The sequence below is a fragment of the Barbatula barbatula genome, assembly GCF_947034865.1.
Source record: "Barbatula barbatula genome assembly, chromosome: 5".
NCBI lineage: Eukaryota > Metazoa > Chordata > Actinopteri > Cypriniformes > Nemacheilidae > Barbatula > Barbatula barbatula.
Window position 1 is genome coordinate 17,664,658 of NC_136769.1, and position 14,242 is coordinate 17,678,899.

At 36.9% G+C, this 14,242-nt stretch overlaps 2 protein-coding genes across 5 annotated transcripts; one reads left to right on the forward strand and one right to left on the reverse strand.

Moving 5' to 3' along the window:
- Positions 1-232: 232 nt before the first annotated feature.
- Positions 233-8,327, reverse strand: il21r.1 (interleukin 21 receptor, tandem duplicate 1). 2 transcript variants are annotated; one of them, XM_079455789.1, is made up of 8 exons: positions 7,392-7,658; positions 7,063-7,175; positions 6,775-6,883; positions 6,434-6,621; positions 5,915-6,066; positions 5,559-5,809; positions 4,782-4,875; positions 233-3,054 (listed from the first exon to the last, which is right to left on the reverse strand). In XM_079455789.1, the coding sequence occupies exons 2-8, from the start codon at positions 7,118-7,120 to the stop codon at positions 2,350-2,352; spliced, it is 1,557 nt and encodes a 518-aa protein (XP_079311915.1). In that variant the 5' UTR covers positions 7,121-7,175; positions 7,392-7,658; the 3' UTR covers positions 233-2,349. The 2 variants fall into 2 exon arrangements, with proteins under 2 accessions (XP_079311915.1, XP_079311916.1); XM_079455790.1 differs by lacking the exon at positions 7,392-7,658 and adding an exon at positions 8,084-8,327 and having other exon boundaries at positions 255-3,054.
- Positions 8,328-8,406: 79 nt separating this feature from the next.
- Positions 8,407-13,647, forward strand: ube2ia (ubiquitin-conjugating enzyme E2Ia). Of its 3 annotated transcripts, none has more exons than XM_079456129.1 (8): positions 8,419-8,489; positions 8,568-8,609; positions 9,687-9,782; positions 11,166-11,249; positions 11,414-11,486; positions 11,577-11,686; positions 12,645-12,724; positions 12,805-13,616. In XM_079456129.1, exons 3-8 carry the CDS (start codon positions 9,717-9,719, stop codon positions 12,863-12,865), a joined length of 474 nt encoding a protein of 157 aa, XP_079312255.1. In that variant the 5' UTR covers positions 8,419-8,489; positions 8,568-8,609; positions 9,687-9,716; the 3' UTR covers positions 12,866-13,616. The 3 variants fall into 3 exon arrangements, 2 of the variants coding, with proteins under 2 accessions (XP_079312254.1, XP_079312255.1); XR_013786649.1 differs by having other exon boundaries at positions 8,447-8,609; positions 12,805-13,216; positions 13,389-13,614; XM_079456128.1 differs by having other exon boundaries at positions 8,407-8,609; positions 12,805-13,647.
- The last annotated feature ends 595 nt before the right edge of the window (positions 13,648-14,242 follow it).

Consider the following 14,242-nt stretch of genomic DNA (forward strand, 5'->3'; position numbering starts at 1 on the left):
GGCTTTATATACACGGCAGTTCCTGTTTACGTAGGAGATTTTAACCTCGAAGTTATCTAAAATCTCTGATCAGTTAAGGTGCCATCACAGTTCTCCGGTTCACCAACATCAAAAATATTAACACTAATGTAATGCAGCAATCACCTGTTTCAAAAGTGCTGAAAGGTTCACCTTTAACTACAGCAATGTGTCAAAGAGTGTATCTGTTCATGTCATGAAAATTCGACAGTTAACTTCATTCTGTAATTTTTTTTAATACCAACAGAACAATCAAACATATGTTAAGTTTTAAACCAGAAATGATATTCTTTATTTACCCTTCCATCAAAGGTGTATTCTCTGAATGGCGTCAGTGACAGACTGGTAAAAGTTTCACGCACACAGTGTGTTTCATTAGTGGCTTCATACGTCACTAAATCTGGTGTGAGAACTTTTTTCTCAGGTTTGATTCAATTTGAGAGGTTGCATTTCAAGATTCATGTTTATATTATTGACAAAATCCAAGCAAATCAATTGCCTTGAAAAGAACAAAACAGTTAAAGTGAAAACCTGGATAAGATGAGTTTACTAAAAGAATGTAAAGAAACCATTTTCCTTAAAAAAGTGAGGGATAATAAAGTGACAATTCTGTCATCATTTATTCACCGTCTTGTCATTTCAAACCTGTGTCTCGTCAATTATTTCTTATTGAAGGTATTAGCGTTTTTGACTTTCATTCATTTTACTTTCATTCATTAAACCAACATACATATCTTCTTGAAAAACCAATGCCACCCACATCTTGGATGGTCTGGGGGTGAGTAAATTAACTGCAATTTTATTTTGGGGTAAACTAACGCATCGAGGAATATAAAATTTAATTAAAAAAATTAAATAAAAGGAACAAATACCACATGCACTATTTGTATGCATCACACAACAAAACAAAAACGAATACTTCAAGACAAAACAACAAGACATTAGGATTGCTGTGTTCAGCATATCATTTGTACAAAAGATCAGATATGTAGAATTACCCGTTGTATTATCAGGAGGGTGGCATTTTATGCATGGCTCTCAGACAACCTTATCTTGCTCTGCTGTGAGCTCAAGCCAGCAAAAAATGATAACAATTGCAAAACTGTGTGCACAAGCAGAATAACCACAAGCTGACATATTAATAAATGTATTTCTCTGAAAAAAATGAACCAGTCAGTGTTCTAACCTCATAGCCAGTACACTGAAAATGCATTGGCAGTATCCTATTTCACACACTATCTAGGTCTAGTTTGCTGGTGCTGGATAATTACACACTTTTGAGAATACAGTAAAACAGAAAACAACTACATAACACTTTGTCAGTTACTGTTTGTGATGGCACATGCATGCTAGTGTATAGCTAAATTTATGACTGGAATAGTTTCTTTACCTTTAGGTTCATATATTTACAACTGTACAATGCAAACACACTCTTGTCAGTTTTAATCTAGACTAAAGACGCATCTTTTTAATCTTGCACACTTCCATCATATAAATCCTCTGGGGGTTTAGGCTGCATTAGTAAGATCAACCAGAACCAGGAACATTTCCGATAACAACTGATGTACTTGTCGCATCAAAGAGTGCCGAACAGTACTCTTCTCTCAGCCATCTTGTCTCATTGTTCCAAGATTACCGCAGCGGGAAGGATGCAGTTCATGCCCAGACCTGATGGTAGAGTGGAAAATGGGAAGCGGCGACCTGACAAGAGCTAAAATGATATAGCTGGATAAAGAAGGACGCAGCGACTTGACACGTCTTCACTACAAAATTTCAACTGCTATTAGATTATTAATGATAATCTTAAATCTATTTACTTCATTATTAACTTTATTTATTTTTATCAAGCCTTGTCAAGCTTGTGCAGAGGGGCCTGGGTTCTCCTGAGTTTTTTTTTCCTTCATTGGAGTTTGGCTGTTTCAGAATAAGAATTTTTAAGTTTTACTTAATCAATATTGCATATAGGAATTTATATTCGGTTTAATATTTGACCTGTAAATATAAATAATGTTGCCTTGACTTGACAAGTTCAAAGATAATGTCCCAAACTCCCACAGAAGATGTGTGTGGGTGATATGAGCCCCCCCCCAAAAAGATACATTGAAACATATGCATACAGACATGTTTGGCATACTATTTAATGTCCCTAGTTACACTTCTATTCCTCTTTCGTCTGTATTGTTCTTTAGGATCGTCTATGTAAACCATTGTCCTGGAAATGAGCACACAGCTGATTTTGTGTCGGCAAATTGTTTGAGCCACAGTTCAAACACAAGAACAGCACTTTATGAGCTCATTAGGTCCAAACATAATGTGTTTTTGTGCAAGCCTTTAGTCTTCAGTGCTGTTATCAACCTGGACAGCTGTGAAAGTCACCCACTGTTTGACATAATTTGACTCGAAGACTCCCACTCTGTCTAGTGACTCAGTCTCGGTGTGATCCTTCCCATCGAATCCCGACGGGCTGGAACAGTCTGATTCCAGAAAGCCACTATCTATGGTGTCTAAATCCAGTCCCATCTGAGGGTAACCATCATCAGAGTGCTCATTCGAACTATAGGAGAACAGGGAGACCTGTTCAACATTCTCCAATTCGTGGTCGTGTATATGCCAATCATCACAGTCTAAAGCCTGTATTCTCCCCCTGCCATCATGTAACAAAGCCCCCGGCCGGCCATCGGCCGTCTCAACCGCTCTCTGATCAGCTTCTGCCCCGATAAAGTCATCAATGCTCCGTCTGTGACTTTCACCGGACCAGTCGGCCACAAGGCCCTCCTGGCCAGACACTGTAACGGTGTCCATTGATATGTGGCCACCGGAGTGAGTGGAAACATGACTGCTGCTTCCGTGGAAGTAGAATTTAGATGAGTTTTGACTGGCGGCATTGAACGAGTTGGAGTCTGGCTGTTGAGCGTTCCTGTTGTTAGCAGGTTCGTCTGAACTTTCAGTCTGCTGCCTGTCACTAAGGACCAGCAAAGTGGTGCTCTTCTCCAGAACATCAAAGTTGTTGAAGGTTAGGACTGGTCCGACCCATTTCTGAATAAAACAGAGGAGTAAATATGAGTAAATATTGTTTTTATTTCATGAAAACAATCACATAGCTGAACAATAAGGGAAGCATGATGTCAAGTTTGACTTTTTGTACTGTAGTCTTGAGTGATTAGATATTTAACTAAGTAATGTTTTGCATTATATGCCAATATTGTGCATTGAATATTATGTTTATGAAGATATAAACTATTTTATCTAGAGCAACTTTTCAAATGAAAGAACATTTAACATTTTGTCAACGAGCTAAATCGAGTCTGCAAAGCCAAGTTATAGCTATCCTGGAGTTGCATAATCTGTATAATTCCTTGTTGTTGTTAAAAATCTATTTATGATAGATGAAAATTAAAATATTTTCTGAAGTTTAGGAGCATTACATTTCCAGGTACATTTTGTGATATCAAATATATTGAAGCTATTGGAGTTTGCAGGGTCACCCTTGTGCAAAGAAAAATGTTACTATATCATTTATTATATAAAATAATACATGTTTAATATATTTGAATATTACAAAATATTCAACAACAGATAAGAAACTGCTATTTTCAAATATTGAAAAATATAAGCAAGCACTTGGTTCTTATAAATGGAAATGTATTGTTTCATATATTGCATCCATGATATAATATTTTCAACATATTCATTATATATTTTTGTTAGTAAGGATCACAGACAGTGTTCTTCAACTGAAACACTGCACCACCTACAGTGCAAATGTTCAGTGCAAATGTTCAGTGCATAAGCATAAAAAAAGATACTAAGTTTAGTTGCCATTTGAAGGTCTTAATAAAATACCAGTAAAACATGATAAAACAGTTTGAGGTGTTACACAAAATGAAAACTGGCTAAGTGATATTACAGAAGATAAACTTCACAATTACACAAAGTGAAAATATATTTTTATCGGCTAAAAGGCGTGTATCAATATTCTGCAATTTTCTTTGAAATATATGTTAGATTATGGTGTGTTGGAAATGTGAGGGTGACATAGTGTGAGGCGCCATGGAGCAATTCACATATTAAGAAAATTTTAAAATACTCTTTTCCTGTGCAATACTTATTTTCCTATTTTATGGGAACTCATTTCCAATTTAAATAGAATTATGTACAAATATTTAGCAAACTTTATTAACTTGACACTGTCACTTGCAGTTCCAAATAGAGCATGTTACTGTCCCCTGCTGGAACAAATTTGCCTTCACAGTTGAACAAGTTCACAGGCCAAATAGCTGACACCATTTCCTCAGTAACAACGGTCAACGGAGATAAAGAAAACGAATCCTTGAATCTCACTAGTTCCCAAATCGGACAAATTTCACAATGCCAGCAATGCTGGTGCTATACAAATCTTACTTATGCGCTCTTTAGCACAAACACAACTATATTTTTGTTTTGAGCAAGAACTCCCTTTACCCAGTGGAATATTCACCAATTTCCCCTTTTGTTAAAAACAACTATTTATATCTACCCACCATATCGGAGTTTGAGTTTGAACTCATAGAACTTTCCATTCGAGGGGAAAGCTGCTTTCGTTTTGCACATGTCACAAAGTCTCACCCAAATGTTTATGAGTGAGCCCCTGTTCTTTGAAGACCCTACAGAGTGACTCATTCGCTAAATGTCACATTCCCCGCTCACGAGTGAGGTGAGACACGAAAGTCCCCTTACAATGTATAGAGCGAGCTGGTTGAAAGTAAAATTGAAAATAAGCATACCTTAAAGTCTCCCTGATATGTATGGTAAAGTGGTTTAAAGTAGTCTTGGGGACTTGGGATGTGTTCCCATAAAGCCATCTTTTTGATTCCCCGTCTGTATGTGAAAAAGACAAACTGTTATAGGACAGAAAGTGTAGTTCGGTGAATGCATTCAAAACAGAGTGATTTTGCGTTCACTTTCACACACTGTAAATGTGCTAAAAAAATGAAACAGCATGAGCACCGCATTGTGCATCGAGAAGCTGCCGACTTCGATGCATTTGCAACCTTGTAGGTTTGACTTCCTCCACTCTCTGACCTACATGAAAATAGACTGTCTGCATGAACATGTCTGCTTCTCTTGTGGTTTTTGTCAATGTGGGAGGTGAGAGGGACTATTCATATACGGTAAAAGGAGTCATGTCGATTACTGGAAACGTCTTGTAGAGGAGGTGCTATCAATTTATCTGTGTGCTTTCAGTCCTTCTGCTGCCGTGGATTATCAAGTTCTTGGTACACTATCTTTCAGATTTTTAAGAATGACTGAAGATATCAAAATGGTTTCCTCTTAGAAAGGCAAAAGTTAATAAAGGTCCCGCTGACATATGACTTATTTTATGAGTCTCACATGACTCATAAATAAACTTTCAGTCATAAGGAGAATGTTTTCTTCACTTCTCCACATGCCACAAATCGGTATGTGAGAAAACTGTATAATTCCCTAAAGTTTCAAAAAGCGGCCTCGGTGTCCGATTTGGTTTTATTGCTGTCATTATAGCTCACAAACTGAATACTCACAGTTTACCGTTGTACAAGAGCACCACCAATACCACAATAGGCACTGCCATCAACAGCAGGAAATAATATTCTTCTGATCCAGGAGAATCACACGTCCATTCTACACTGCTGCTCCATTCACTCCACATGGACTTAAACCAACTGGGATGCACAGCAACCTGGACGTCGGCCACATACCGACGGCCCGGCAGAAGTCTATCACTGGCAATAACCATTGATTGCTGGGTTTGATCTGTGAAAATGTTCGCCTTCTGTTGAAAAATCAGCACACATTTTACTTTTCAGGAAGACCATCCAAAATGTATCAGATTGGTGTCATATTTTTGTGTCCATGGAAAATATAATTCAATGCTTACTTCGATGGAGTCCCCTTTGATACGTAACCGTACTCTGTAGTATAATTTTTCATACAGTTGATGCTCGATAAGCCTATAAACCACGTCCCATGTCAGATTGAAACCTCCATCCATTTTTTCAACGTTTAGGTTGTAAGGATGTATAAGCTTAACTGTAACAAAAGAAACACGTCAGGGAATGCTGCAAATAATATTACAGTGTGATTTCACATTAACAAATACAGACATTACTTGAAACTGGGAATAAAGAGAAAGTTTAAGTATTTCAAACACAGCTACCGTATGATAAAAGTAAAAAGCAAACTAAATTAAATAAAAAAGCAAATAAAAGTGGCATTGCTCAAGTTAACTTCCTTGCACAATACGAAGCTTTGCAAATGCATCAATAAATTTGACCTTTTTCAAAATTCCTCTCAAATTGTTTTGTTAATATAATTTGTAAAGAAAATAGCATATGGGACTTTTGGGCCCTTCATGTGCATGATGCTTAAATTTTTTGATTAATATAGATTTACTTACTAGATTTGTATAAAAGTATGTTTTTAGTTACTGAGGTCTCTGCACCGCCTTGTTCGGTCATCGGTGTTGCTGTTATAGAGCAAGAGGTATCATAGTTCATAACCATCTGCAGTTCTTCTGATTCTATTGTGCACCAGGATTGTGATGATTTCATGCTACAGTCTCCATCCACAGGACCAGATTCATCACTGGAAAACATGACAACAGAGGCCGTCTTAATAACAAACAACAATAATAATAAAACAGTGAAAAGACTGAAGGCAATGTTATATGACGCATCTATGAACGTCATTCCACATTGATAGGACTCAAAGTAAGAACACGATGTGCTAGATCTGTACCTGCAGTTGGCCACAATGTAACACGATGCTGTTCCTGCCGAGTCAGAATTAGAGCAGTTCAATGTGGAGATGAAGTCTGTAGTGCAGGTCACATCGCACACGCTGTCATCTGCAAAGTGTATGACAGGGGAAATGTACTTATTTGAGAATAGCATTTCTTCACAATGCAAAACATGCATGCATGGTATTTTACTGTTGTGACAAAAAAGTTCTAATAGTATGATATTTTTAAACTATAATAAAGGAAACTTCATAAGATGTTTGTAATAATTGATGTCAAAAACTTACTGCACTCTATAAGTCCACAAACAATAAATAAGGTTATGGCTTGCCATAGAGCCATCATGGAAGAATCTGTGGTCAGCTCTGCTCAAACACCTTTTACAGAGCTCACATACAAACTGCAATGAAAAACAAAGATGTTAATACATTTGTATTTTTTAAAATCCTAAAATTAAATATACCGATGAAATCAAATGTTTATGAAATCTAGATCAGACTTTGTAACAGCAAAAGCTGTAGCAAAACAACTTGTGTTGAGAGGCGCTGAGTTAAAAACAGAAGTAGACAGGTGAAAGTGACTAAAAAGGAGAAGGGAGATTTTAAAACATTCTTACCGTAATGATACTGCCATTTAATGTTCACAAAAATATACGCTTCAGATGAAAATATGAATTACTGCAACTCTAAGTCATAAACCAGTACATTGTACGCGTCCTGACATTTACACTGTGCCTATCTTGTGATCTACATGCACAGTCAGAGTGCTTATGACGAACGTATTACATTAAGGATGTGGTTGTGGCTTTAACAAAAGCTTATTTGCAAACGCTCCACCCCATGCGATGCCAATTAAGGCTCTTTCCTGTTGTGTAGTTGCTGACTTGAGGGGCCAGATTGAAATGCAATGTCATCAGATTCAGACAGATGTGGTTTGTGTGTTGTATGTTAAAATAGATTGGTATGGCTAAAAATAAAGTCAATGCAAAATGCAAAGCAGTGATAATGTGTTATTTTTCGTTTTGGTTGATGTAATTCATGTTATAATAAAATTACATTTAACGTAGGAGGGAATTTTCATTGAATTTCATTTTAATTTTGATATTTTTAGCACATGCAAAAACAACTTTGTTTGACCAAAGTGCTTAACAATGTCCAGAAAAATAAACTCACACACAAACAAGACACATACAATAAAAACATCAACATCAAAAAACATTTAAACTGAGACTACACATGACAGATGTAGAAAAAACATAGAGGGAAATGTTAAGAGAATTAAACAATTATATACATTTTACATATAAACCATAAGAAGTGGAACATGATCAACAGTAACCTGGCTTGGGAACTATAGGTGTCCAAGAAATGCCTGATTAAAAACCTTAAATTAGTGGGATTCTATCAAATAAATTACAAATCAAAAAGTACGATTCCTGTTATTGCACAAATCCATCAACATACATTCATATCCGTATGTTTCGATCAAGCAATAATTAAAAATGTTTCGTTAAACAAACTAATTGTTGATTTTTTTACATTAAATTAGCAGTGCAGGTGTTATTCATTAACCTGTATTTATACAAAATAGCTTGTAATTCATTAACCTGCAATTATTTCAAGTACTTCATTCAGCCGGTCAGTATATATGGACATCGTTGAACATTTCGCTCAGGCAGATGCGTGTGTGCGCTCCCGGGTCCTAATTATCGCTGGTAAATGTTTTCTTTTTTCCAGGAGGGAAACTTCGCTAGATTTTCGCTTTGAGTTTAACACGAATTTTCAATTATAAGGCGTTGGTTTTAGAGATCAGCACCCATCTTCACGGATCAGAGGTACGTCTGTCCATCCACACAAAAACAGCGCAATCCGAACATTTACGCGGCTGGAGACCCCATGAAGTTTGCGCTGGTTTTCTTTGCGGCTTTTGCTAGCTAGCAGTGCTAGGCTAACACCCATCACACATCGCACGCGATACAAGGATGACAAACCACGAAGCATATGTGTTAATAAACTGATCGCTGATTAGATCTATATGCCGTTTTGGGGGATTTATATGGTCTTTATATTTATATGATCCGAGCACTTTTGTCGCAAATTCACTCAGCGGCAGAAGTGCGCAGTTAAGATGATGGTGTCCAGCATCGCTGTGAAACTGCGCACATTGCTTTCCACCTGACCGGTCCAATTTATTCACTGCGCTTTATTAAACTTATCTCATGCATAAGATCCCCAATGATCAGCGAAGAGCCAATTTTACAAGTAATCTGTACGATTCTCGTTGCTAATGAACTACTGAACAACTTCCAAACAAATATTTGTGGTTATTTGGTTGGTGTACTGATAAGGACTGGCTTGACACCTATTCGTAAAATTGTGAAATTAAACTGCTTTATATTACTACACTTTAGTATGGTTTCAACGCAACGCTTTATTTTCTGCAATGCGGTGTGAAAATACTCATCCGAAATATATGCGCACTGACTAATATCATCTCGTTTCGTGACGTGTTTATTGAACGAGCCGTTTTTAAAAGATTAATAAAAAGTCACTCTTTTATATTTCTTCTGTTATGATTTAACTAACGATGTTCAGCATTACATAACGCTTTACATATAACGCTAAATATGTAATGCAACGTTTGTTTTGCCTTTGCACATATTACAGTTGCTACAAATATAATGTATTGTGAATTCAGGTTGATTTGGACACTTTGACACTCCTCAATGGCTAAAAGTGTCCCAATCAACCTGAATTCCCCCTATAAATAAAAAGTAAATATTATGTGATGCTATTTTTATGGTTTCAGTTTGATCCAGATCACGATGTCTGATAAATCTACCTGTGTACTATACGAATGGCTTTACTATGCAGCTTGCTTCACTAAAAATAAAACCGTTGTTGTGTTCCAGGTTTCTGTACACTTTGGTGGCCCACAAGTCATGTCTGGTATAGCGTTAAGTCGTCTCGCTCAAGAACGAAAGGCTTGGCGGAAAGACCATCCTTTTGTAAGTAAAAAGTGTTTTTGTTGTTGAACTTGCTTTGCATGGAATTGTGGGTTTGTTTTTTTGTGAAAAATGCGAATGGGTACTTTCCGTAGTGGAGAAACTATTATTGTATGATTTCACTCTATATTTTTTATAGTCAAGAAATCATTACATTGTACATTAATGTAACACTGTACATTAATGTTCATAGTGTTAATGTTCATAGTATATAGTCATCTCTATATATTGTTCATAGTACATACCTACTGTAAAATATTTTCATAACTGTATAATATTTTATCAATATTGTATTCTGTATTTATTCTAACTGTATATCCTGCACTTGCTAACTGCACTTCTGGTTAGACCTAAACTACATTTCGTTACACTGTACTTGTTAATGTGTAATGACAATAAAGTTGAATCTCATCTAATTAGTGAAACCGTAGGGGTGTACAGCTTAAAAATACAACAAGGCTGGTGTTTTCAATCTTGCAGCCACCCACGGTTTTATTCAAACAATTCCAGTTCATTGGGCCTTATTCATGAACAACGAGTAGAACTAATTTATGTAAATCGTTCGTAAAGTTGTTCTGACTTAAATTTTTGGATTCATAAAAAATGTTAGTTGGTACGAAAAAATATACACCTGCTCCCTACCACTTGTTAATGGTGTGTAAACCATTGAAATGTTCTGTTTCTTTTGACAAACGGATTAAACTGCATTTCGTGCACTGTGTATCAATATTTCACGACTTCCTTGGCCATGTCTTTTTTTAGTTTACTCTTTAACTTTGGACAGTTGTGTTAAAAGGGAAAGGTCTGTGTTTTACCCAATCACAGTGGAGGAGAGGCGGGACAAACAATACATTGAACAACCATCACACTTGTACAACAAAACAATGATGAAGTTAACATTGCTGGTTATTGCATTTTTATATTCCGTAATCATTTTCAAAAACAGAAGCTTGTAACATGTTACTGCCATCGATATACCTAATCATAGCAACCAATGCGTCTCTGTAAAAACGCGCAGAGCATCAGCTGGTTATTTTCAGAAGAGCACCAGGCATTATTTAAAATGCTTTGGTGGACACGTTAATTTATTGTTCGGCAATATGGCGTCCCTGAGATTGGAATCCACAGCATTGCTAGATGCCTAATTGCATATCTGTAATTCATAGGCGGGGATTATGCTAATTGTGTGAGTGTGCATGCACGCCTTATTTACGAATGATTGGAATTCATTAACATGCATCGGTTTTACTATCAAATCTGACGTTTACGAAGTATTTGTGAACCTGGAGAAGCGTTTTCAGGAAGGTCCTACGTGCAAATCACTCAAATAAATACTTGTACATTTACGAATGTTTCATGAATGACACCCATTGTTTCGTTTTACAGGGTTTTGTAGCTGTACCAACAAAAAACCCAGATGGAACTATGAACTTGATGAATTGGGAGTGTGCCATTCCTGGAAAAAAAGGGGTATGGGTCCAGTTTGGAAAAAAGATTATAGTTATTGCTTGTTGAATGTTCCATAATGTTGTGAGGTTAAAGTGTACAGTATGGAGCACACACAGTTATCCTTGTTTGTGTAGTGCAGTTGACAACTGGCATACCTGATCAAAAAGGGCATTGTTTTTTCTTAGACGCCGTGGGAGGGAGGCTTGTTCAAACTTCGGATGCTCTTCAAGGACGACTACCCTTCCTCTCCGCCAAAGTGTAAATCTCATGTTCTGTTGTACCTTCATTACTTGCCTTCAGTTTGTTCTGTTCATGATGGGATGATCGTTGTGATAATTGTTTCTCTAGGTAAATTTGAACCTCCTTTGTTCCACCCAAATGTATATCCGTCTGGTACTGTATGCCTGTCGATTTTAGAGGAAGACAAAGACTGGAGGCCTGCCATTACAATCAAGCAGGTAAGACGTGGAAATTGATGGGCCACATTAAAAAGCAGCGATGTGAGTTTTACTTTTGTTATCGGGCGATAGTAGCGGTTTTAGAATGACCGTCAATGCTTCGATTAGGTTGGTGTTAGATGCAGATGTTTTTCTTTCTACTTTTACTGTGACTGATATGTGTTTGTGTATTTTTAACATCTAGAATGTTTTTGACAGGTATAGTTTAGGTTTTAGTAATAATAATTAAGGCATTAAATAATTGTCACCCAGTTTTTTTTTTAAATGTCTATTTGGCTAAATCCCCACAATCTCTGAGCAAAGAGATGTATGGTTGGACATATGGGCTTGTTAAGCCTGACATCATGCACCCCCATATATAGAAGGTCATAGACTGTTTCCGGGTCCAAACGCTCAATAAAATGCTATTTGGCAAAAACTAAAAATGCTAATAAACGCTCATGGCGACCTGTAAAACTATTGGAAATCTAACATCTATCTTCATAGCGAAATCCGAAATGGCCAGTCAGCGATTCGATTTTTCATAATTTATTCAAATATTGATGTCGGAGGTCTGCGAGCCTGGTGACTGTAGTGTACTGTATACTTTTGAGTTAATACATGTTTCGCTTAAATGTGTATTATGAGTAAACACCGCTCCTAAACTGCTGTTTAAGCTGTAGCCCAACTTGAAATGAATGGATGCTTGGACCTGAAAATGGTATTCCTCGTGTCACCGCTTTACAAGCAAATTATTTATATACAATTATTGTTTTTCACATTCGAAAACGTATACAACAATCATAATTCTACCTCAAAAGTATAATGCAAGTGGCGTTTAAGCTATATATTGTTTTTCTGCAAAATTGCTTATCCGAGTGGTGAACACAATCCATCCCTGAAGAGGGCAGTATTATCCCACAAAGTGCCACACTTTATGGAATCTCTCTTTCTATCCATCTTGTTGTTGTGTCTTAAGATCTTGTTAGGAATCCAAGAACTCCTTAACGAACCAAATATCCAGGACCCTGCACAGGCTGAGGCGTACACAATTTACTGGTATGCACCTCCTATTCAATATATCCTGTAACGCTTATTGCATTTTCTGAATCTCTTGAATTTTGATACATTTGTTTCAGCCAAAACAGAGTGGAATATGAAAAAAGGGTCAGAGCGCAAGCCAAAAAGTTCTCGCCGTAAACATCAAGATTTTCTGCTGTAATGGGAATGGTTTTGACCAGGTCTCCTCCCCCCTGTTACTTCCCCTTTACAAATAATATTCACTTCATACTAATTTCCTGCTGGGTGTAAAGAAATGAATGTGTCGTGCCATTGTTGATCCACTGATGCTCATCCTGACAAACTCTCTTTGGAGTTTGAAATTTGGACTTATGTAGAATTTGCTTTGTGACTCCACAGCAAATGAGCATCACGCTAGACCGTCTAAGGGTTTTTTTTTGTGGGCGGGGGGGGGTTTTGGTAAAAGTGCTTAACAAAAAGGCACAACAAACGACATCCACATACAGAAGAAGTTATATTCCACAGACAGAGGTATGAGCCTAAAACTGCTTACATTTCACTTGATCTTTTTTTTTCCTTTCAGACTGGCCTCCTTAGTCTATTTAATGGTTTTAATGGTTTAAAACTTGCTATTATTGTCAGTATTTCCACTGCTGTAAAATGATACTTTTATACTTTCTTTACTTTAACTTGGTGTCTTTAGGAAGATTTCCATTCCTGATGCAGGCAGTGTACTAAGCATGTACCATTCAGTATGCTAGCGTTGTGCTGCCTCGGCCGTCTGTGTACCACAAAAAATGACTTTAGTAAAATGGCCTCTGAATCAAATGGATGGCAAATTAGTTAAGCGCTGCATCAGTCTCTTTGTGTTTATATGGTGTTTTGTTCATGTAAGTGTATAGAGTAAATAAAAATGTTTATACAAAGCCAGTTGTGTGGCCGCAAGTGTCAAATCATGAATGGATCCATTTCCAATCAGCTTTGAAAGGTAAGTACCTTATCATTTTATCCCAGTACTAAATCGACTGGTTACCCAAAAACGAAATTTGTCATTTGTTTACCCTCTTGTCATTCCAAACCTGAATAGTTTCATTCATGTTCTGCAGAAAAAGATATCTTGAAGAATGTTGGTAGCCTTACAACATTGGCCTGATTGACTTCCATTTTATGGACACAATCACATTTCTCAAAATATCTTTTGTGTTCCACAGGAAAAACGTCTTAATGATTTTATACAACAAGGTGGACGATGACAAAGCTGTGATGTAAACTATTGCTTAATTACTTCAGCAATTCAAGATGTGGACCCTTTGACCACTGTTTTCAGTTTTAGTCTTTTTGTACAGATGGTAGGTTTCAAGGCAAACCAAAAATGGCAAAATATTCAGTTATACCTTAAAGGTCAATCTGCTTACTGGCACCAACACTAGATTCATCTTGTAATTTTGAGCACTTTATAGATAATCAGCCTGATAGCTCAATTTTAAGTGCTTTCAGACAGTCAGGACAAGTGAAGTGAGGGACTGATGAGAGTCTCGCAAAAGTGTCATTTATCTT

What these genes read in the sequence shown, in the direction of transcription:
- il21r.1 (XM_079455789.1), bottom strand. Translation starts at nt 7,120, where the DNA reads ATGATGGCTCTATGGCAAGCCATAACCTTATTTATTGTTTGTGGACTT. An exon ending in CATACTTTTATACAAATCTA is followed by an intron (nt 6,067 to 6,433) that starts GTAAGTAAATCT and finishes CTTTTGTTACAG; the next exon opens with TTAAGCTTATACATCCTTAC. An exon ending in CATATCAGGGAGACTTTAAG is followed by an intron (nt 3,055 to 4,781) that starts GTATGCTTATTT and finishes TGTTTTATTCAG; the next exon opens with AAATGGGTCGGACCAGTCCT.
- ube2ia (XM_079456128.1), top strand. Translation starts at nt 9,717, where the DNA reads ATGTCTGGTATAGCGTTAAGTCGTCTCGCTCAAGAACGAAAGGCTTGG. An exon ending in GGCGGAAAGACCATCCTTTT is followed by an intron (nt 9,783 to 11,165) that starts GTAAGTAAAAAG and finishes TTCGTTTTACAG; the next exon opens with GGTTTTGTAGCTGTACCAAC. An exon ending in GAGGCGTACACAATTTACTG is followed by an intron (nt 12,725 to 12,804) that starts GTATGCACCTCC and finishes CATTTGTTTCAG; the next exon opens with CCAAAACAGAGTGGAATATG.